This window comes from Pimephales promelas, chromosome 16, assembly GCF_988280905.1.
Source record: "Pimephales promelas chromosome 16, fPimPro1.hap1.1, whole genome shotgun sequence".
Classification (NCBI taxonomy): Eukaryota; Metazoa; Chordata; class Actinopteri; order Cypriniformes; family Leuciscidae; genus Pimephales; species Pimephales promelas.
Window position 1 is genome coordinate 19,397,238 of NC_142784.1, and position 24,428 is coordinate 19,421,665.

The following is a 24,428-nucleotide window of genomic DNA, read 5'->3' on the forward strand; positions in this document are numbered from 1 at the left end:
GGCATATTCCGATCAGATCCCCTTCACAAAGGGGAACCACTAAACTGAGGTGGTAGCACAATGGTGGTAGCTTGGGATTGAAACTTTGGGTTACTTACCAGACAAGATAATTTAACCTCTAAGCCAAATCAACCCATTTTATTTGAATATGGTTTTATGCCAGTGGCACCACCTCTCAGTGAAATTAAACCAGATTTTCTCAACCAATCCCAAAGTAGTAATGGCCACAAGACTTCATTTTGTGTTTCTTACAATATATATTGCTGTTTTTAACCATTTCAAAATTGCAGCTGTATCATTGCAACACAATGACCAAGGTGGATGATCAGGAGAAAACAGCCTTGAATTTAAAACATTTAATATTTCAATGAGGAATTTAACATTTTTTACTAATAGATTATAAAAGGATTACAGAAATTATTTGCTTTTACTTTCTTCAGTTAAAACTCTAGCTAAATATGAAAAAAGAACAAGCAAATAGCATAATTTTGCAGTGTTTTTAAAAATGAGGTCAAAATGATTTTTTTGGTAATCAACATTATGCCAGAGATTCTGTCCATTCTGTTCACTTGTATTTGAGATATCTCATTCAAAAAGGCTTGAGTGATGACTCTCTTTAACCAAGATAAATTACAACACAACAGATGGATAATTTCTGTTCCATTATCTAAAGATGTGCAGGCAGAGTAGATTATAGCTTAAAAGGGCTTCTTTATAAAGTCTTCCTGTCTGTCCCAGTGTTCAATTACTATGCGCTCCCTGAGTTAAAGAGACGTCACGACTCATGCCAACCTCTCATTACAGCAGTCTCGCTCTGCCACACAAGAATTCACACTTTGAAACACACACTGTGGCCTTGTGCCTTTAGACCATAGACTGTAAAAAAGATGGACGGCATCCCTTCGCTCTCTTCCATTGGTCAGAAGTGAAGCCGCCAGTATCCCGATACGGCGCTGAAATCTTGGAACTTGGGTGTGCACAGAATCGATTTCGGGACCAGACAAGTGCAGTAGTGACCAGGAAGTAAAGCTACGAATTCAAGGCCCCGCCCTCACTCTCGCAGAATCAATCGCAAGCACATGCTCTGGCACTTAAAAAAATAATAATTATAGAAATGTATATATTAAATTTAAAGCTCCAATCTCCTCAGTCCTCCGAAGATCCCCAAAAAAAGTCTGTTGGTGCTTCAGTGACTACTTCGCTCGTGGTGACGTCACACCACCGTATCAAATAACTAACTAAAAACTTATTTTAAAAATAAACACTTGGAATTACATCAGCGTGGTAAAAATAACCGTTAATGACAGAAATAATCTTTGGAAATACGATATTTGAAATGTAATTTAATTGTTTAGTTGGTCTCATGTACCTTTGAATAACACGGGGAGGCAGGGTTTATGACCTGAACTAGGACCGGCCACTGGGGGGGGGGGGGGTGTCGAGATGATTTGGCTTCACTTTTCAGGGCTTGTGTGGTACGCTTGCTTTAGACACACACTGCTCTGTATAATCTATTGATTGAACTGTACCAGGAGAATAACAAGACAGAGTGAATGTATGAATACCTGATGGTCACATCCGCCTCCAACCCACTAACATTTCTCTGCAGAGCTCGGTTGAAGGACAGTAGAGTGTTCTCTGGAGCAAGCTGAACAAGAGAAAAGAAAACAAAATAAAAAAAAAAAACTTAAAAAGTGAAAATGATACGAAGATTAATGTACTGCATACTTGAACCCTATGGAGGCACCAATGGAAAGAGCATTGTTAAACCAAAATGTGAGACTCTTCTCACCCTGGAGCTAGGCAATAGCAAAACATCTTCCTTGTTGTTTGGATATAAATCAATAACTCATCTCAGAGGTTCACAGAGTGCTTGAGGGCGAGACAGATGCGCAATCTACGGCTCCTCTGTGGTTAATTTCTTATGCAATGGTATGCACGCAGCAACTTGAGATCATCTGAAGACAGCGGGTCTACATGTGACAAATGAAGAATGATGTTGAGATGCTTCCTTTGAAGCACAAGAGAATGATGAGAGGAATATATTAAGGATCAACAGGATCCGTATGAATGTGCCTTTGGAGAGGACTTATGGTTATGACCCTCATCTCAGAATTCTGGCTTTTAAACCCACAGTGGTCCGTTCCACACCTATGATCTCAAACCAGCACCCTCAATGTGTTTTCAACCTAAGTTTGGGTGTTTACATCTGTAGCTAGGAGTGGCATGAGACAATTACTTGAAGTTCCTCCAAACAAAATTGTTCACTAATAAGGTAGAAGAAATCTTACATAACACTACAGCTAGAAAGACACATACGAACACTGGGATGTTATTATTAATTATATTTCTCATTGATTTTTCTGTAACAATATTCAGAAGCAGACCATTTTATCCCAATGCAGTTGATGGAGATTTGTGGGATGCACATCCAGGGCATAAAGCTCCCCCTCCACCACATCCCAAAGATGCTCTATTGGGTTGAGATCTGGTGACCGTGGGGCCATTTTAGTACAGTGAACTCATTGTCATGTTCAAGAAACCAATTTGTAATGATTCGAGCTTTGTGACACAGTGCATTATTCAGCTGGAAGTAGCCATATAGCCAGGATGTGGCCATAAAGGGATGGACATGGTCATAAACAATGCTCAGGTAGGCTGTGGAATTTAAACGATGCCCAATTGGCACTAAGGGGCCTAAAGTGTGCCAAAAAACATCCCCCACACCATTACACCACCACCAGCCTGCACAGTGGTAACAAGGCATGATGGATCCATGTTCTCATTCTGTTTACGCCAAATTCTGATTCTACCATTCTCTTTCACACCATTCTTTGTAAACCCTAGAAATGGTTGTGTGTGAAAATCCCAGTAAATGAGCAGATTGTGAAATTTTCAGACCGGCCCATCTGGCACCAACAACCATGCCACGCTCAAAATTGCTTAAATCACCTTTCTATTCCCATTCTGACATTCAGTTTGGAGTTCAGGAGATTGTCTTGACCAGGACCACACTCCTATATGCATTGAAGCAACTGCCATGTGATTGGTTGATTAGATAACTGCATTAATGAGAAATTGAACAGGTGTTCCTAATAATCCTTACACACACACACACACACACACACACTTACATACATATATTGTATAATAATTTGTGACATACACATCTGGACAAAGACACAAAAAGTCCAATTCCGCCTGAATCAGTACAATAATGGATGTACTATATGCATACCTTGACTACAAATGCAAAACAGCATTTGCAATCTTTTCTGTGCTACTATCACACAAAAATAACATCCATACATATAAAAAACGCATTTGCCATTACAGAGCACAATACACCACTGATACACACAAGCGTATTAAAAACCCTTCACAACCACCAAACCTTGAACAACGCCTACACAGAGATTCTCACTGGCTCTTACCAGAGTTATATTTAGCTCTGACAAGCCAGGGAAAAGACATATGAGAAAGATAAATGAAGAGAGAGAACGAAAAAGAGAGGGAAAGTGAGGGCTGGAAAAAGACAGGAAAGAGATAGAGGCCTAAAGAGAAAGAGAGAGAGAGAGACAGCAAGGAACAAACTGGCTCCAGCAATCCGTGATGTAGCCTGAGCTTGATGTAGCATCTAGGGAAGACAGGAAGTCCACAGCACAATGTTGACAATTTGGCAGCTTACCATTGGAGCTCCTTGATAGCCGATGATAGCGGGTGCTGCTTTGAGACTCCCACGCTCCATAATGCAGGGTGAGGTGATTGACAGCGGAATGAAGTACAGTGTGAGGAGAACACTCACGTAGATGAGGAGAACCATCATCTGGAACCCTATAGAACCAACAACATCAAAGTTATCTGAAATTTCAACTATGGTATAGCTTTAAAAAAATGCCTATAAATTAGATGTTTTTAAACTATTTAAATTGTGATTACATGTGTTATGTCATCACCTCTGCAGTAGCTAAGAGGAAATGCCTAAATTATTTTTTAAGCTCAGAACAAGTAACTGTGAATGCTTAGCCAGCACATTTAAAGTGTGAGTGTGCTGTCTCGTTGTACATAATGTGCTTTCTAATATTAGTGCTACTGTCATGAAATTTATGTTGAAGGTTGAGGAGCCATGACAGCAGCTGTCCTGAACAAGAAAACTGTAGAAGTTTAGGCTAAAATGTGCAAGAAATGCTAAAATGAGTTGTTAAGAAAGCCGACTTGTTGTAAGTTCAATGTTTAATATAAGCAAGTTTGTCACTGTTTTGTTATTGTATTTTTCATTAAGAATAATCATGAATCCACCATTTAAGCAATTGCTGCCCCTGAATTGCAGTTAATTTGTAAAATGCATGCTGAAAAAAGCGAGGTGGAAATTAAATTAATAAATAACTATCACCAACCCCAAACTTTTGAACTCTAATATAGGCTCTGTGAACTGTACGTCCCTGAGGAAGGAAGATACAATTTTTTCTGATTAACTAAATGAGCTAAACCAGTTAAATATGTGCTTGGATGAATCAGATGGGCTTGGGTAAACAGAAATGAGGAATGAATAGCAGTTTATTCATTTTGCCCCTAATGCTGTAACATGAAACACTAGAGCATTGAACTGGTGGAGATAGTAATGTGTGTCTGTATAACAACAGGAATGTATCAATAGGGATGAAGGATTTCTCTGTGTATCGCTTTAATAATTAACATCTGGTTAATAATGATGTCTAACTGAGAGCCTGATCTTTGAGTGAGGAAGTGAATTCGGCTTACTTGTTCTCTCCCCGCGTGCCACCTGTCCCGCCACCAGCCAGGCCAAAGCGGTAGTTGCAGCTAAAGCGCCGATTTGAAGGAAGGGACCAGTAGCCTGAACAAAAAATTGAGACATTAATTTGTCCTTAATACACAAACATAGAAAGAATGAGAGAAATGTCTAGAAAATTAAGGAACCTTACTTAAAGGGATAGTGTCATAATTTACTCACCCTCATATCATTCTAAAACCTGTAAGAATTTTGTTCATCTTTGAAACACAAATAAAGATATTTTTAAGGAAATCTGAGAGATTTCATCCCTCAATTGACAGCTACGCAACTACCACTTTGACGCTTATGAAAAAGTTCATAAAGAGATCGTAAAACTAGACCGTATGAATTGAATGGTTTGGTCCAAATTAAGGCTTTTATTCACATAAACATTCACCCCACTCACACATCAGTTGTTGTTGACTTGCGAGAACCAATGAGGTTCATTCTTGTGTATTACGCATCATGTTTGAGCTTCAGCAAGAACCAATGAGAACCAATGAGGTTTGTTCTCACACCTGGTCAAGCAAGTATGGCTGAGCTTCTGTTTATGTTCCCTGATCAATGTTTATGTGAATAAAAGCCTAATTTCAAACTGTTCATCAAATAAAGTGATCGTGTCTCATCTGATCGTTTTGGACTAAACTGCTCAATTCATATGGATTTGTTTACGTTGTGTGTAACTTTTTGAAGCGCCAAAGTGGTAGTTGCGTTGCTGTCTATGGAGGGACAGAAAGCTCTCAGATTCATCAACAATATATTTGACTACGAACATTAAAGTTAAAGAAACTAATACATTTATAAATTCCTGTACAAATATTATATAACACCAGTGATGCATAAAACGTTTGATGATATAAATTCTCCTATGAGTTGAAAATGTGGAACTGAATTAGGAACATTTATGCATTTATTTTGGTATTGTAAAGCTGTTTATTCCTTTTGAGAGAAGATTCATAAAATAATTCAAGATAAGTTTAACTGTACTTTTGAGCTATGCTCTTTATCATATTTGTTGAATTGTGATGTGGAACATAAGTTTCCCTATACAAGAAAATGTGTTTACAATGTTTTCTATTTTACTAAAAGAAAAATTATATTTCCTACATGGATTTCCCAGTCAGGACCAACCTTGGGTCAATGGCTGAAGCATATAATAGACTAGTTGTCCATTGAAGAAATTACAAGTAAACAGCATTCAAGATTGCAAGATTTCCAAGTACTGAATGATACGGGTCCTTAGTACTGAATTATATAGAGACTATAAAATGACAAACTCACATTGAATAATGGATAGTGTAGACATTTTTGCTCTCTCCCTTTCTTTACTGTCCTATCGATATATTTTGCTGTTTTGTCCCTGTTATTTTGTGTGATGTTAGGCTGTGTTTGTGTAATATGTGCTAAATTGTGAATTATATATATATATATATATATATATCTTTATTTGTATTCCAAAGATAAACAAAAGTCTTACAAGTTTGCAACAACATGAGGGTGAGTAAATAATGACAACTTTTACATTTTTGGGTGACCTAAGCCTTTAAAGTGTCTGTAAAAAAAAAAAAAAATTTTACAGAGAGAGATCGCACACTCAAGACAAACTTCTAGCCTGAAGTATACACTAAAGGTTTGGGGTCTATAAGAGGTTTTTGAAAGAAATCTCGTACGCTCACCAAAGCTGCATTTATTTAATCAAAAGTACAGTTAAAAACAGTAATGCTGTGAAATATTATTGCAATTTAAAATAAATATTTTCTATGTTAATGTATTTTAAAATATAATTCATTTCTGTGATGGCAAAGCTGATTTTCAGCATCATTACTCCAGTCTTCAGTGTCACATGATACTTCAGAAATCATTCTAATATGCTGATTTTCTGCAAATTATCAATGTTGAAAATAGTTGAGCTGTTTAATATTTTTGTGAAAACAGTGATCATTTTTTTCAGGATTTTTTTTGTATAGATTGCTGAACAGCATTTATTTGAATGATACATCTTTTGTAACATTACATATGTAATGTCTGTCACTTTTGATCAATTTAATGAAAACCTTACTGAATAGAATTGTTAATTTTTTTTCCAACAACAAAAAAATCGTACTGACCCCAAACTTTTGAAGGGTAGTCCAACTAAAACACATAAACGCCCCTGACATTTTTACCAGGCTTTTCAGGACTATCTAAAACCTAAAACCTGGAGATCAGATTTCTAATAGACCATACCTGAAGAGAAATCCAAACTACATCCCATTCCTCTCCCCACATCTGAGTGACAGATATCACGCCAATTATTGTAGCGAGCAAAGCGACTGTCACACCAATCTAGTGAGAAAAACCAGTTCGTTCAGTTAAAAATCATATTACACAATTCTACTTAATCATTTTTTCCCAGCAAAACAAACTATACTTCCTTCTCAGTTCATAAACAAACAGGAAAAACAACTTATACTCTCAATGTGGCCAGAAAGCCTCAGGGCATAACAATGTGTTTGTGACACTGTGTGTCAAGGTTAATTTTGTTTGTCTCACACAAACGGACTAGGTTTTCTATTTCTATTCTGGGGAAAAAAACATTTCAATGCTTGACAGGTACCTTGTGGAGCCAGTGAAGGTTTAACTGCTGTCCGACAGCTACATGACACAGGGCTAAAATCTGGACCAAAAAAAGGACAAATATTAAGTGTAACGAAAAAACGGGTGACAGCAACTGTTCAGATAAAGTGATAACTAGAGTAAGAAGCTAAAATAATCCTGAATGGTGACATGTACACACATGTGTGAGAGAGATATTTAAAGCGTTAATGGTTCTGGAGAGGTTTTGGTATGCAAACCCACAGTGCAGTATCAGTGCTTCAGAGCAGTTACAACTCACCATTAAAAATGCAATATAGGTGAAGCCAGCTGCAGTGGTGGCCAATATGGGAATGGTTCCATCGCTCCACTCCCCTGAATGGTTATATAAAAACCTGTGGGAGCACAATACCGGAAAACCGTTAGAAGTTGATTATTCAGCATTACAATTCGTGGGTGTCCTCCATAATGTTCAGACCTAACCAAATAACCAAGCCCCTGAAAAACAAATAGAAGCTAGTAATCTTTAGGCAGGCTCCACATTTCTCTTGCTCGCTCTCATGAGAGCTCTGCGAGCTTATATAAGTATACTTTTACCAAAGAGGTGGATCAGAGAAGCATCTGTTTTACAAAAAGCATCATCTGCCTTGTGTGTATCTTTGAAACAAAGGGAGATAAAGCATATGAGACCATGAGGCACAGTATCAGGGTCAGTATGAGCTTTCTTCAACATCTAGGCACATTCAACAGCTGTGATCAGAATTGAATACCGGCCTCTGTTAACTCAATGTGTAGTATGTCCTTTACATCCTGAAAAAGTGCATATTATTCCACAATATGCTTCAACCTGTGGTATGCTGTGTAGACATCTTTATGCTATTTTCAATTCAGAGATTCATATAAAGTTAAAATCTTTAAAGCACATTGATTAACATCTTTATTGTTTTTATATACTGCTGTGGGGGGGGAAAAAACGGCAAATGTTATACCGCGTTCACGCCATGTCGTAATTACGGCTCAGCCTCAGTACGCTTTTGAATCGCTCTTGCTGTACTTTGATGTCATTCACCGATCCGTCAGTGCAGCTTCAAGTCGAACACACTTTAAACGTGCAGTGGTCACGTGGTACAGCGGCCACGGGGTACAAGTGACAACATCAAAAAGCACATGAAGGCTTTTTATATGGTGTAAAAGCGTCTTTAAAACCATGTTAAATTAATGTTTTCATCATTGATAATATAGAAATGTTTCTTGAATGATTTCTAAAGGAATGAAGACCGGAGTAACGGCTGCTAAAAATTCAGCTTTGTCATCACAGGAATCAATGACATGACAAAAAAATATAATACAATATAAAACAGACGTTTTAAATTGTAATAATTTTCCACAACATTACTGTTTGATAAAACGTAACCTGGGAGAGCATGAGAGACTTCTTTCAAAAACATAAAAAAAAATCTTACTGCAGCGATAGCAATATGTTAGTATGTTTATCTGAGCCTAGAATCAGAATGGAAAAGGGTTGGTCATGTCATATATCAATCACCCTTCTGAACCGTTCTGAACTGACAGGCAAAACTGCAGCTTTGTGGGAGGAGCCATATGGAGGTTTTGCCCGCTAGATGCCTCTCCTGCCTGATCACAGATTCTACATGCTTGCACGGTCCCTCTGGGCATTAACTGGAGATCTCTGTGAATCAACCCCTTTTGTCCTCTACAGTAAAATCAAGGACTGGGAGGAGGAGGAGGCCACAAAGAAGGAGAGAAGTGACATTGAAAAGGAAAAGAAAACAGATGATGAAAGAATTACAAAGGAGATCACGAGGATCAGGAGAAACCGACCTTGAGGAAAAAAGCAAACAATGGCTTTTACTGTCACAATGTTTTTAATGTCCTCAACCTATTTTACAGAGTTTGTGGTTCCTGGGAAATGGAAGATTATGTAGTATTGTTTTGTCACGCCTTGATTATTATAATGCTGTGTTTTTCAATCTTCATTGGTATGCCTACAGCTTGATCAAAATCCAACTGCCCCCTCACTTGTTTTCTATAACCAATACTGTCCAATAGTATTATACTGTATGTGGCTGTAGTTTATATCCGTGTCTTCTGTTGTCTTCTTATTTGTTTGTGCATATGTTTTTTGAGACGTTGAGACGTTTCGTTGCTATGATACAGAATATCGGCAGCACAGTTTACTTGTAACTGATTTAGCAGATAATTTGATTCATCCTAAAAAAACATTTCGTCCATGTTGATTGTTGTCGTTGTACAGAAAGAATGTTGTGACAGTTGGTCGATGTGGTATTAGTCAAAATCTTAACGAATAGAACTAACCTTAAATAATGTATGGTTTCGCTTGAGACTGGTATAAGCATTCGCCTCGATTGTAGTCGTGTCTCATTCATTGCGTATTTTTATATTTTAAATATATCCCTCCACTGCATACTGTAAACCCTTGTGCCTCATTCTGGAGGATATTGCGGAGGTATTGCTACAAAAAAAGGTCACTGACACGCATGGGTATTCCTCTTCCCGTCATGGCACTCAGTCGCGATTAGGGTTGGGTATCGAGAATCGAGTATCGATTGGAACCGAGACTAACTTTTCGTTTTTCCCGGAATCGTTCAAAAGTTAAAATTTCGATTCCTAGTTTCGATATTCACAGTCCGCCGAGCGGAAGAAGAAACCGCTGAACACCAACGAAGAAGCGTCTACCGGAAGTGTTGGCATAACCACGGGAGTCGAAAATGAGTAGCTTACGTCGGCGATCCAAAGTGTGGCTTCACTTTTCTAAAAATAACGAAATCTCGGCAAAATGCAAAATTAGTGACAAAAGGAGTATTTTTACAGAAGGAGTATTTCCTTCCGAAAGGCCGTTGGTTAGCAAGGTTAGCTAAACTTTTTTGACCCTGCCTCTTAAAAGAATCGGAATCGAGAATCGTTAGGAACCGGAATCGAAACAAGGAATCGGAATCAGAATCGTTCAAATTCAAACGATACCCAACCCTAGTCGCGATGGTCGTGTTTGACCAAACGGCTTTTGCAAACGGTCAATTAGCTCGTTTAAATATGTAACCAGTATAACATACTACTCTAATTCATTGCATTATGCATACTGTTTTAAATACTAAAAGTAGTATTTGCATATACTGCACAGTATGTGCAATCAGCGATTCCATTCTAAATCCAAGCCAAAAAACAGTCCAGCCAATCTATTAAAGTTGCAATCTGTTCCATCAGAGCCTTTTCCGTGATCTCTGGATTACTTTAAGCGTAGGATTATACCAAATTTGTTTCGGGAAAGCTTGTGTGTTGCTTAGATGTATCTGTGCAGACAAACAGGGATTGTGGGATCGTTGATGAAAGTGTATGATTTTAAAAGCCCTACTCACCAGTTAAACTCGCTGTAGTCATTGTGGGCCTCCCACCAGAAGTAAAACCACACCAGTAACAAGGAGAAAGTGCAGAAGAGAATGAAGGTCCATAAACACTCCCACTGGAATAGAAAAACACACACAAACAAAAAAAAATAGGAGTAAATAGGAGTTTTGAAATAAATCGGTTCCATAATTTGTGTCGATCAACAAGTATAATCAAATATGTATGAACAATACATTCACTGTGAGAAACTGCGCCAGAAGATAATCTCGAGATGGAGAACAAAATTTCAAAATACTGTCAACACGGTTTAAAAATGAATGAAATTTAATATGGAGTTCTCATTATGCCTCAGGACATGACTGCATACTCATATAATGAAACTCAATTAATCTGAATAGAGCTGCTTTAATAGTGAGAACTGCCTTCATCACAGATTCATTATTAAAACATTAGTTCTGCTCTCAGCAGGGTACAACAGAGGGCCTGTTGCCTGAATTCAGCTCACTTTCTACGACATCAAGAGATGCATCAAAACGCAAACACTAAATTCGTTGCAAATCTGCAATAATTAAATATAAATTTCCCCATACTTTACTCGCATAATGTAACAAATTATGCTTTCTCATTCGATGGTCTTTGCATCAATGTTTGTTTAATAACTGGAAGTGCCTTGTTAAATATCCTATATGGATTTGTTGTATAGATAAATTATGGACTGAAATTAAACGATTGTTGATTTGGTACGCTCTTTTAATACCATGTTAGCCACTCTGGTATTTCTTCTCCAGTTTACATCTTCCAGTGGATGGAATTCAAATTATTATCAAATTACATATACAAACAAGTAACCTATTCAACAACAACACCTTTGAGACGAGAGTGAAATTTTCAGAATATCACCAGCACTTCCCACATATTTTTTTTTTAAGTTTGCACACAGCCCACCTCTTAACAATAACCAATGTACTGTGTGAATAAAGTCCGAAACTAAAAATATCACCATTTATTTGTGTCACAGGGTAGTGCGTTTTCTACAGCACACAAGAAAATTGGGTTTGTGGATTAATTAAATGGCTGTGGAATTACATAAACCATGAAAAACAATAAAAACATTCATTTATTTAGACATAATTAAAGCTTTAATGTTCGAATGGACTAACGTTACTATAATTTTCAAACCATAGTAGTTTTCCTCCTCTTTAATCCACCCTGATGATTTAGTATCAGTTCTGTAAATGACAGACAACTTCTAATTCCCCCACATTATGAACTGAAAGAAGACAACAAAAATACAAGTATAAACCATCCAGAATATTGAAAACCTGATTTTTTTTAGAACAGCATGGTCAAAAAAAAAAAAAAAATAGAAACAAAATAAAAGTGAAAAATAAAATAAAACCTGGTTACATAAAAAAATCACTCTGTTCTCAGTGCATAAAGACTATGCAGAATGACAGCACTTACTTCAATAAAAAAATAGCGAGGACACAAAGTACTCATACTGTCAATCTTTTTCCTCATCACTACACAAGAATGAAAATATAGTCTGCCATGAGGGAGCAGAGGAATGAAACCAGTTTTAAAATGTTCAGTTAGAAAGCATGAATTAATTCCTAAGCTCCACCATCCAAAAACACCTAAATATAGATGGATAAAGAGGATTATGTGTAATTCTAAGCAGAAAAATAATTCACACAAATAAATGCTGCTAAACCTGACATCTCACACCAACATCACAGGCTGTCTGAAATGCGCCGAATCAATAGCACACCATAAAACAGGTCAAATGTCAAATGTGGTTTCGTTTTTCCAAATGATTTTTCCATCGAGTTTAAAAAAAATGACACCAGACTGAGTATACTGAGGTGGTATGTGGGTGGATGCAGGTTGTTGCAGCAGTTTAACATTATAATATACAGTATAAAGAAATTATATTCATTTTTATTAGCTAAATATTACATTTACGTTATGTTTTTAAAGATTAACTTTGAGTGAGCATTCGATAACTGAAAAGGGGGGAAATGAGCATACACAATTAAATATACAATACTGACCATGTTTTTTAAGCATAAGATAAATTAGTATTATTCGAAAACCAAAAGAACATTTTGCTTTATTTATTCACCATATAGCAACACTCTGCATCCACCCACATCCCATGTCACTGTTGTTCTCAGTCTGGTGTCATTTTTAAACTCGATGAAAAAATCATTCGGAAAAACAAAACCACAATTTGACCTGTTTTATGGTGTGCTATTGATTTCCCGCAATCAGACATCCTGTGACTTTTTTACGCATAAGATTTATCATCAAGTCAGATCATAATCATAATTACAAAAGCACATCTCTTCTCAACACGCTGGATAATTTGAAGTATCATTTGTTGTGGCCTTGTGGGACAAGTTTTACACCAAAGTTTAATAGTTTAAGTTATAGATTTATTTATGGCCTGAATGACTCATCCCTAATAACCTTGAACACACAATCTTAACATGAAGATAGCTCAGCATGTGAACTGATAAACTCGGCTGTGTTTTTGGCACTGCCATTGTTGTAGCAGATTGCCATGACATCATCAGGGTCAATAAGCAACAACCGAGACAACTCGACAGAAGGGATTCAGAGTAAACTGATTCCTCTAAACGAGTACATCATTAAGCCTCAAAGAGCTAGTTTTCAAAAAGCTTGTTTGATTCTGTCCCGCTGATCTGAGATGGCAGTGCCACTTCACTACTTCATGCCAAAGTAAACTCACTTTTTTTTCCTGAGGGGAGTGTTGAATTTGTATTGTGCAAGTTTGAGCGTCTTATTGAATCACAGTTATCTCAGGCACAGAAACACTTCTATGAACAAATCTAAAGGGCAAAATCGAAGTAACGATTCCCTTCAAAACGATCCCAGGCCAGCAAAGCTTTGCATGGCACATTAGTTTTAAAGCTGTAAAGTAAACGGCTTGGACTGTCGCTAATTGGTTAAGGTGGGGTGAAATGGCATGGTTACAGTGGTTGCCTTTAATTATCTTCATTAAGTTAAACAGGCTTATCTGATGCCGAAATATGGGCATAATAACAATATCTCAAACTAAGATCTGCCAAGCACTGACTGCAATTATGAAAATTAGCTTTCTTTAGCATTTCCTGAGCAAAGAACCAAGCTGAACTACTGCCCAAAAACATGACAGAGGCACAAACAGTAAAACAAACAAAAAAAAACAGCTTTTCCTTAGAGTGCCTTGACTTTGATGCCCCATAATCATATCATTTATTCATACAGTATGTATTTACAGCACACATCTGCCAACTGTAGACTGACTGCTAAATATCTAGTCCACATAGGCAAAGGGCAAAAAACACGGGGAGGCCAAGCTGCCCGATGTGAGAGAGTAAAAGAGAGGCGGCGGAGAAAGAAAAGTTAGTTGGAGCAGCATAATAACGTCCTTTCATAACAGTCCCTGTAAGTCTCATCGGTGAGTGAAGTGCAAAATCAAGTCCCTTTTTTACAAACTGACCTATTCTGAAACAGATGTCACATAATCCATTAACAGAACCGTTCAATGAAAAGATGCGTTCTATTCATAGAGTGGTTATTTTACTGGTGTACAGAAACACCTTTCCAATACGGGTCTAAAAAAAACTAGACAACTGAAAAGAAATGTCACTGATTGGAGGTAAAATTTAGGTCAGATGGAATTAAAAGTGTCAGTATAACAAACACTATGCAAAATGACTTTACCAAACCACACAGCACTACAAGTGCTAACATCTTCATTCATTGTTTAGGTGCATCATTTCTACTGAATAAACCAGCAGTAATAGTGGAAAAGGTGCTATGTAAATTCTCACTATAGTGTTGGCATTCACATAAGGGTATTTTTGGTCCTGAAAGTAGTTTCACTACAGCTCGACAGTGTCTGCCTGAAGGTTACAGTCAAAAATGCCAGATCCTGACTAATTTCCACTTGAAATTACATTCTGTTTATTTCTATTCAAAGTTTCCATTGATGTTGATTGTTATGTAAAAATCACTGTGGGTCAATAATGTGCAATTCAATAAACGGCTGCCACAAAGAGTGCTTTCATAAGCTGCCTTTGCAAATGTACAAAATGAACACAACCGAATATGTACTTTAAACATGGAAAAACATCTTCATCAAAGAACTAAATGTCAGATGTAGCTACATAAATCTCCATTTAAAAGCACTGAATAGCGAAGATCTTTGTAAATCCACACTTCAAATCCACAGTTAAAATTTTAATTCTGTCATCAATTAGTCACCAACCCATTGAAAAGCTCCCGAGGAACATAAACAGATGAAAAAAAAATGTTTTTGTCCATACAATGATAGTAAATGGAATCCAAACTATCCCTTTAACATCTTTGCCTCTTCTTCTCCAGTGTAAAATAACAACCGTAACCTAATAATCTCCATGTTGATGGACAGGAAAGATTAAATCTGACAAGAACATGCATTGTAGGTCACCTTGTAGGAAAAGCTGGCACTAGAATACACCCATAGATCAATTCATCAAAGCCATTTAAAAATGCTGCTCTCCTCTGTAAACATGAACCCCGAATGACAGCAACAGCACTGACAGAGGAGTGGAGAGAATCTGAAAGCAACATGTGAATCCAAGAACATTGCAGTGAATGGATTACTACGTGCAAAACAGTGTCTGGGGAATAGAAAGCAATCACAAACATAATCTGTATTCCTGAGGGATGGGCAAGAGTTTAAGATCCTCAGTTTGTTGCTGATGCGGTTTGAAGATGCATGTACAGGTCTGTGGGTTTCTTCCAATCCACTGGAAATGACAGTCTTCACCCTGAGGGCAAACACAGACTTTTTTTTCCACACAGTTGGTGGCAGTTCTGTACCTGCCGTAGGCTGGAGTCACAGTCTGTCACTGTGCTTCATGCCTATTGTGACACCCTGCCCTCAGTACTGAGTCTGACTGGAAAAGGAGAATGTTTATACTACAGTGTTTTCACCAGACCAAATGGTATTTGAACTCCATTTAAAAAGGCTAGAAAGATGTTGAGAGGGATATTTAACCCCACCTCCCCTAAATATGGTTAGCATAAAGCCAGATATGCTATGAAAGACACTGACAAACATTCTATAACCAAAGTGACATTTCAGTTGAGGAGTGCTGTGTGAATGAAAGCAAAGCAAACAACTAGTTGTCTGTCATGTCATTGACACATGTATGCCACACATTGCGAGTTAATCTTTACTGTCAATCACTAATGTAAGAGCTGTCAACCTCCCTCAGATTAAAAATGATAGAAAAGAGGGGAACTGTGTGGAGTGGGTAGATCCTGAGAGGTTTTGGCAGCAAATCTGAGAGGATGAAAGCAGGCTGGTGTAATGATGCTGAAAATTAAGCTTTGGTACCAGGAATATATTACATTTGAAAATATATTCAAATAGAAAACAGTTATTGTACATTGGAATGATATTTTACAATTACATTTTTGTACTGTATTTTTGATAACAAAAACAATACTGTACAAATCCTACACTTTTGAATGGTAGTGTATGTAACTGATCAGAGTTGATTCACTACATGCCAGTCGCTGCTGTTATTGTGCTTGTACAGAGCACATGCAGGGGCCCATGGGAGAAAAGGACACTTCTATTCATGTGTCCTTTGTGTTGGGATGCGTAAACGGAAAAACTCTCAATTATTACTGAGGAGGGATCTCTTTTCAGTGGAGCACAGCTTACACAGCTTAAACAGGAGACCATCGCACATTTCTCTGACACACTCACGCTACCTAGAAACAAATACAGGCTTCATATAGAATAATTCAACAGAACATATTATACGCATCAGATCCCTGTGTGCCATGCTGTTTTGGGGCTAAAATCGCAAAGCTTTTGTATTGAGTTTGAAATGTCTCATCTCACCGCTCCAGTGATTCCAGAGATTGAGTCTGGAATCATGAAATATGGATGCGCTTTGTATAATCCCAGACCTCACACCCCAGAGTTTAGTGTGTCACATGAGGGGGAGAGCTGGGCTCTGAAGCGATCGACAGTGGCAAGATGGGACAAAGGTCAAATTGTTATGTATGGGTAAAATATCATATCCTGTTTCATTTAAAAGTGACAGGAAATGACATTAGCTGCATTCATTGAGAACTGACACCATTCTATCTCTCTCTCTCTCTCTCTCTCTCTCTCTCTCTCTCTCTCTCTCACTTACAGACAGCTGAACTGGCTGTTTCTGTGGACAGGGTCAGGCCTCCCACTATGGACAGTCAAGAGTGAGCAGAAACTGCTGACAGCACAGTACAAGCATCTGAGAGCCAGAGAACAACAGGAAACCAGGGCAATGGCTTAGCCTCCTTTTGTGGAATTAAAATGGAAATGTATCTGCTCCCCTTTCACTCATTTTATTGTATTAGACCATGGGTCACCAAACTAAGGCCCGCGGGCCGAATCAGGCCCGCCACACCCCTTTGACTGGCCCCCCAACCCCTCTGCCCCCCACTACTTGAACCGGCAATCCCCAAAAGTCGTCATGGCCTATTTTTTTAAATTGCTTTTTGGAAAATAATAACATGTCTGCATTTGGTATTTTGTTGTTTACTGAGCATGCTCACCTGGATAGGCATAAGAGCTGACTAGTTCTATTACTCATGTTGTTGTTATAATTTCAATGTTTATTTATTTATTTTATAGGCCTATTTATTTGACCTTTATTAAGTGCTGTACACAATTATTATAAATAGTAACAGGCCTACCTATAATTTATAATTTTTCATTCATCCTTACCAGTGCCACTCACCTCAACTAGGCAGATGTTTCTTACCTTGACGGGTTTGATGTAATTTGTATTCGAAAATAAATAAATGGAAAATCTGTGGTATTTCAAATTAAAACAAAGTGTGAAGACTCGATTACTACTTTTGCAAACAACTATTAATGATAAACAAATATGGCTGTGCCAGGCTAGTAATCTCTACTATGAGGCCTGCTGGTGGTCAGTTTGTGCTTGGTCACACAATTCTATTTTATATAGCCCCGGCCCCCCATCACAGTCAGGAACGATAATGTGGCCCCCAGATAAAAAAGTTTGGTGACCCCTGTATTAGACATTGATCTAGTGATGCACATGTTCTGAATCCCCAAAAAAACAGGTTAAAAAGCAAGCTCATGCCCCCACCATGAAGGTAGTGGTACCATGGTAAGGCAATGTGTTTGTATGGAAATACTATGACATTTTGAAATACCACCAATATATTATCAAAGTACATTTCCCAAAACAAAAAAGCAAATATAAAAGGAAAACATTATTTCATGATCTAACAATATATACCATTATTTATAAAAGTATATCTTCTGCTCACCAAGGCTGCATTTATTCGATACAAAATAGATGGAGAAGAGCCTTGGTGAGCAAAAGAGATTTCTTTTAAAAACATTTAAAAAATCTTGCATATCTAAAATATTTGACCGGTATTGTGTGTGTATATATATATATATATGTATATTAGGGGTGTAACGATACCCTCAAGTCACAATTCGATACATATCACGATGCTGAACTCACGATACGATATTATTGCGATACTCCAAGACATATGATAATAGGTTAACAAAAATGTACTGTTGATTTGATATTACATTGGGTGAATAGGCTTGGACTCTGTGCTTGTAACCCAAGGACAATGGTGCCACCAGAATAACAATATTCATGATTCTGAAGCTGAAAATATAGAATTATTTTAGACGAATATTCTTGCACTTTTTCTGACTAGATATATTTAATATATTTAGATATATTTTAAAATAATGTTGGACACTTTTTATTGGTCAAGTTAAGTCATTTAGCATTATCAGGACCCGCAAATATACCTCCATTGCATTATTATACATTATAAATAGTAGTTTAATGTAGTACTGAGAATTTTTCCTCACACAGTAATTTTTATTTTGGGAACTACTGTATTCACGATACATATTGTCACTATCCACGATGCGTATTGTTGTATTTTTGTATTGCGATATTGTGGCACGATATATTGTTACACCCCTAATATATATATATATATATATATAAAACAGGTCCTTCATTGTAAGTCTATGGAATTCTTTCATCCGTTTTATTTTAACCCTGGCAAAAATAAAATTAAAAGTCAGATCCATTGGAGCTTGTCCAGCATTATTTGATGAATCAGTCATGTATATAATATAAGAATCAATAACAAATTATACATATTTCTACTGTAAATTTTACTGTATTTTTTACAGTAAAAGGACATGAAGTTTGCAAATGATATTCAAACTTACTCTCAGACAGATGCCTAAGACAAATATAGTTTGTGATGCTGTGATGCTCCTCCTTTCGCTATCGACATGCATCTGTACTGATAAGACTCCAACTTTATCTTGGTTTCTCTGACAACCATCTCTCCTGCTTCTCTCAGCAACATGACCACAGTCAGAAATCTGTGTCACTGAATTTCAACACAAAGTCATCTCCTTTTGCTCCCGTCTCATCTTACAGCCCGATTCTCTGACAAGCAATTGTGTCCCAACTCTCTTCTCCCACAGGGACCTTTACCGAGTACACAACTGAAAACAGTAATGCTCAAAGGCAAACTCACTCTGAAGGAAAGCAAACATTTAATAAATGCGGCTTCAGGGAGTTTGGGATATTTTATTTGCTTGCTTAAAAAAAAACTTGCATGAAATGTTATAGTTTTTCCACTAACACGTGTGTTTTTGAGCTACTGAAAGTCCTTAGAGAGGATCACGGAAAAGGAAAAAAAACTAGAGGATGTTTATTAGCGAAACATTTACTGTGGCAAATCAAAGGGTACGTACAACATGAAAGGCCACATGTTCCCTTGACGCTGTCCCTATTCCACTAACCTAAAATGTATACAGACCGGCAATGTTTTGATTAAAGTCTTCTTTTACTAAAGCAACCTCGTGGACTCTTGGCTACGCTCACTGCATTAGACAACGAGGATAATACCATTTGTTGGCAGTCTGGAGGCAGCTCTTTCAACACACATATATAACATCACAATTCCCCTGATGCTTAGCACATGTGCTTTAATTAACTTCATGGAAGCAGTATCCTAGACAAAAAGTGCCTTGACGCATAAGAGACCGATCGTTACTTACTTATACTTGACTCTATTGAAGCAGACGTAAGCAAACCCCAGTCAAAAGACCATCAAATAAAAATATTCCTAATTAAATGATTTTATCCTCTATGACTAATATTTGCTTGCTGAAATAAATATATTTCTAGAACATAATACATTAAAATCAGTAAATCTTATGAAATTTAATGGCAGGCTCCGTTTGTTTTTCTCTCTTTTTTAATGAATAACGCTCATTCATAGTCTGGTTATTTCACATGTATACTATACAGTACAAATGTTGGTTCACTACTATTTTTTAAATGACTGACCTCTAAATGACCTAGACTTCCTTAATAAGCTTATGTTCTATTGACACTACATCACCCATGTCTATGCACAAAACAAAGATGGACGTGTCACACTAGTCTGGGTGACGGATAAAGAACACAAGGGAACACAGAGTTTGCAATCAGCCAATGCATTTCTGCACAGTGACCCTTGACTAATGTGAACTTTGATCTTATCAAAAAGGTTTTCTTGGAAACTATGACTCATCATGTGACCATATTAATTTCCAATCCTAGTTAACCTATTCACTTTCAAAACAATCTGTAGGCCTATATGTTTTGGTTGTTACTTAAACTGTATGAGCCTAAGCTGTTTTCTGAGGGTCGCGAGAGAAAGTCTCGAGGAGTTTGCAGTCAAAGAAACAACAACAAACATAATTCTATTTTTTTATCTAAGACTTTTGAAAGACGTGTGGGAACGCTGTTGACTCTTCTGTCAGACGCAGTTTAAGAAAAGGGCGCCTGAGAAAAACGTGTTGCTGATATAAAATCTGCAGTCAGATGAGATGTCAGGTTATATGTCAGTATTATTATTTTAACTTTATTTTCGAAGCTTGTTCCAAAATAAAGAACCTCAGAAAAACGAACTTTCCTGTCCTGTTAGCCGTTATACTGTGCTCATAGGGCGTGAAAATGCGGCGGCACGGGATGTATATCACTTCATAAAGTGCAAAAATAAATTACGAGCATGCAACATCATAGTTATGTTGTCAATTAATAAGTCATGAAATTACTGTGATCATTTAGTCATGAAAGAAAAGAGGGTGTGTCAATCAATTTTGTGAAATACATTTGCTTTTTTATGCTAATTTATTATAATTATATAGGCTAATTAAATAGGATTTAAGTCAAATTCCTAAAAAAAAAAGGTAGCAACTAAATGACCATGGAAAATGTGGGTCCTATGGCCAAGTCAGTTGAGTTCCACTTTTCCACTGGACACCACACAACAACAAACATGTTACGATAAGTGTAGTCTGATTCACGAATCAACCAATTATGTGATAAAGCTGCAGTCCGCAGTTTTTCCTCTTTTCAAAATCTGCAATTGCAGTCATTCAGGGAATTATCAACTTTACGTGAGTTGTGCCTCGACACCGCACAGCGTGGATGAACACAATGTTTTGAGGAGATTGTGCGGCTGTCAATCACCGCGCGGTGTGGATACTGGCATTCGCAATCACAGATTCAACTGTTTGGAAGTATGACCAACATAAGAATTTTCACCCTAAAATGTCATCTAATCAAGTAAGAAACATCCAATTTTTTTCCTCTGACCAACTAACTAAAAAAAGCATTGCAGAAAATCACACTGATTAAATCTAACAATCGTTTATCGTAACACGTCAAACCATGTAAATTATACTTGTTTATACTATCTCAAATTGTTAATGTTAGCAACATCAGCATTGCGTGACTACATGCAATGTCCTTCCAATATTTATCCTTTTCGCATGAGCCGGTTCCAGTCTCTTTTTCCAAACTCTCAGTCCAGAGTCTTTTTGCATTTTACAGCGGGTGAATCTCTAGTTGTCGCTGGTGATTTCTAGATCCGCCGTCAAATTGATAAGTTTAATTATATCAAGTGCTGTGAGAAAAGTCTATAAATCTCCACCTCCAACATCCTCACACACAATATAGCTTATACTAGCCAAGACTCTTCTTTATGTGTACAGATGGGACGTAATGACGGAAAGACATGCTCGAATCTCCCGTGGAAATCCACCAGTACCACTGGAATTAAAGACATTATTACAAGCTTACCACTTTGAATTGAGCTAAGGCAAGCAGATAGTTTTAAACACTGGCTGGTTATGTACTCGCTCAAAAATCTATTTTGGATAATTTTTAACCCAAAAAGGTTACGGAGTACGGACAGGAGTTTTAAGTAGTGAATGAAATGACTAAGAATCAGAAAAACCAACGTTAGTTTCTTTGAAATGATGCCGCTTGTTGGGGCAGGGTGAACCGGATTAAACCAGTTAAAATCTGATCCAAAAAACTTCACCACAGCAAAACTGTTCGAAAAAAACATATGGGTAAAAGGTGTGTGCGATGAACTAAAATGAGACATCTTTAATTTTAGCTGTGGGATTTGAGCTTTAATAAAGTCTTCAAGTCACAGCCAGATGGCTTAGAGACAGGGTAACTCACCTTGGTGGTGTCATCATGTGACCGCTGGTAGCGTTTCCAGCGGCAGCCGTATATTCCGGTTAGACATGACAAACACAGCTGTCTCTCATAGACCTGTAAGGGTTGGTGCTTCACCATGCTCCTTCAATCCAGACTCCAACCCACCTCACTATCATCCCACTGACCGCCAATGACCCTGCAGAAAGACACACACAGAGCACTGCATAAAACAAACAGTAGATTAGCATTAGAAGCATGTGACACTTCAAATGGCTGACACATCCATAAATCATAAGAGAGGAGGAGTGGAGAACTGTGTTTTTTCCAATTCCAACATTTTCACTGATCAATGCCATTCCAGGTCCTCTAAATACTGTAGATGCTTAATTCTTAAAACTGACCATTACAGCTCAATTTGTGCTTGTTAAAGATTTTTTTTGGCACTTTTTCTCTGCAATAATGTAATTTAAAGTCATTTATACTGTTATAATAGTCTATTTCAAATAAATGCTGCTCTTTTGAATTTAAACACATGTCACATTTTCCACAACAATTTTAAGCGGCCAACTTTTGAACATAGATGATGATCATATTAATATGTTTCTTGAGCGCCAAATAAACGATTAGAATAATTTCTAAAGAATAATGTGACACTGAAGATTGGAATAATGGCTGCTGGACAATTCAGCTTTGCATCACTGAAATGAACTACATTTTATAATATTAAATAAGAAAGGTGTCATTTTAAATGTGAATAATATTTTACAATAGTTCTATTTTTACTGTGTTTTTGATCAAATAAATGCAGCCTTGGTGAGCATAAGAGACTGCTTTCAGACTACTTTCTGTCTGTGGATCAATCTTTTGTGGACCCTGAATTGATCTCATGTTCATGTGGGTCAGGCACCAGATCGGCGCTGTGCCCATAGTAATCATCACTGCATTACCCAAGAGAATAAATTCACATTCTTGCAGCTTCAGCCCAGAGATTTTCCACTGCTTATCAGTCTCTGAGGTACTAAGCCTCTGGAACCCTTATCAGGGAGGGCAGTGAAGCACTGGCATCAGCCAAAACACTGTCATCTAATGCGACAGCTTTTTCATGTACACAAATCCAAGCTCTGAGGAAAAGCTGACAGAGAAGTACTTTCAATGTTGTTCCTTTTAGATTTCCGTTTTTACTTTTAAGAAACTGTTTATAATACCCATAAAAAACTTGGGGTCAGTAAGATTTTTTGAATGTTTTTGAACGAAATGAATTTTTTTTATTCAGCATATATGCATAAAGTAGACAGTACCGACTTTTAAACAGTTTATCAAACGAATGCTGTAATTTTGAAAAAATTTTCGGAGAAGAATTCTGCGCGCAACTGTTTCCAACATTGATAATAATGTTTCCTATGCCCAAAATCATCATATTGGAATGATTTCTGAAGGATCATATGACACTGAAGACTGGAGTAATGATGCTGAAAATTCAGCCTTGAGTCATAGGAATAAAATTAGAAAAGTTATTTTAAATTGTTAAATTATTTCACAATATTACGTTTTTTTATATATTCTTGAGCAGAGCAGAGATTTAAAAATCATACCAACCGTCACCATATTTACAAGCATGACTATAATATCTCTGAGCACCTCCTCTTCTTATCTGCTAAATGATTCATTGCAGAGTTCACCCAAACAGTAATAATCAGGGACATCAGGCAGAGAATAGAGACTACCAGCAGCCTTTCATGTTCACTATATTGGTGGGAGGTGTATCCAGTAATTAGAGGACCCAACAGAGCAATGGGAGTTAGTTGCATCACCAAGGTCTCATGTGAATGCGCATGAACCCTCAATACAAATTGCACACGGAACATGGTAGCAAAGACATTTCTATAGGTTAACTGAACAGGAAACATCAGAGGTCACGTCACCTCATTTTGACAGCATGAACCTGCATAGTGCTACGATAAATGTTAGAGGCCACACTTTTGGACTAGCATCCGCTAATTTGCTTTGCCATGTCATTGGAGTTAAATATTTAAAATTATATTAAAAAGCACCGCTTGTACAAGGCAGACTGAAATATGATTTTTCAAGGGTGT

At 37.3% G+C, this 24,428-nt stretch overlaps 1 protein-coding gene across 5 annotated transcripts in view; it reads right to left on the reverse strand.

Moving 5' to 3' along the window:
- The window catches only part of gdpd5b (glycerophosphodiester phosphodiesterase domain containing 5b), a 47,664-nt gene that overhangs the window by 8,500 nt on the left and 14,736 nt on the right, over nt 1–24,428 (reverse strand). For 4 of the 5 annotated variants that reach the window (XR_005621542.2, XM_039662669.2, XM_039662649.2 and 1 more), the window contains exons 2-9: nt 22,357–22,531; nt 10,762–10,865; nt 7,668–7,761; nt 7,389–7,448; nt 7,019–7,117; nt 4,762–4,855; nt 3,689–3,834; nt 1,566–1,648 (exon numbers count right to left, since the gene is read on the reverse strand). Coding sequence is in view for 4 of the 5 variants with exons in the window: in XM_039662669.2 (XP_039518603.1) it covers nt 1,566–1,648; nt 3,689–3,834; nt 4,762–4,855; nt 7,019–7,117; nt 7,389–7,448; nt 7,668–7,761; nt 10,762–10,865; nt 22,357–22,473 (797 nt within the window). In the remaining variant the exon portion in view is untranslated. Of the gene's footprint in view, nt 1–1,565; nt 1,649–3,688; nt 3,835–4,761; nt 4,856–7,018; nt 7,118–7,388; nt 7,449–7,667; nt 7,762–10,761; nt 10,866–22,356; nt 22,535–24,428 lie in introns of all 5 variants that reach the window. The other variant, XM_039662660.2, reaches the window with a different exon arrangement.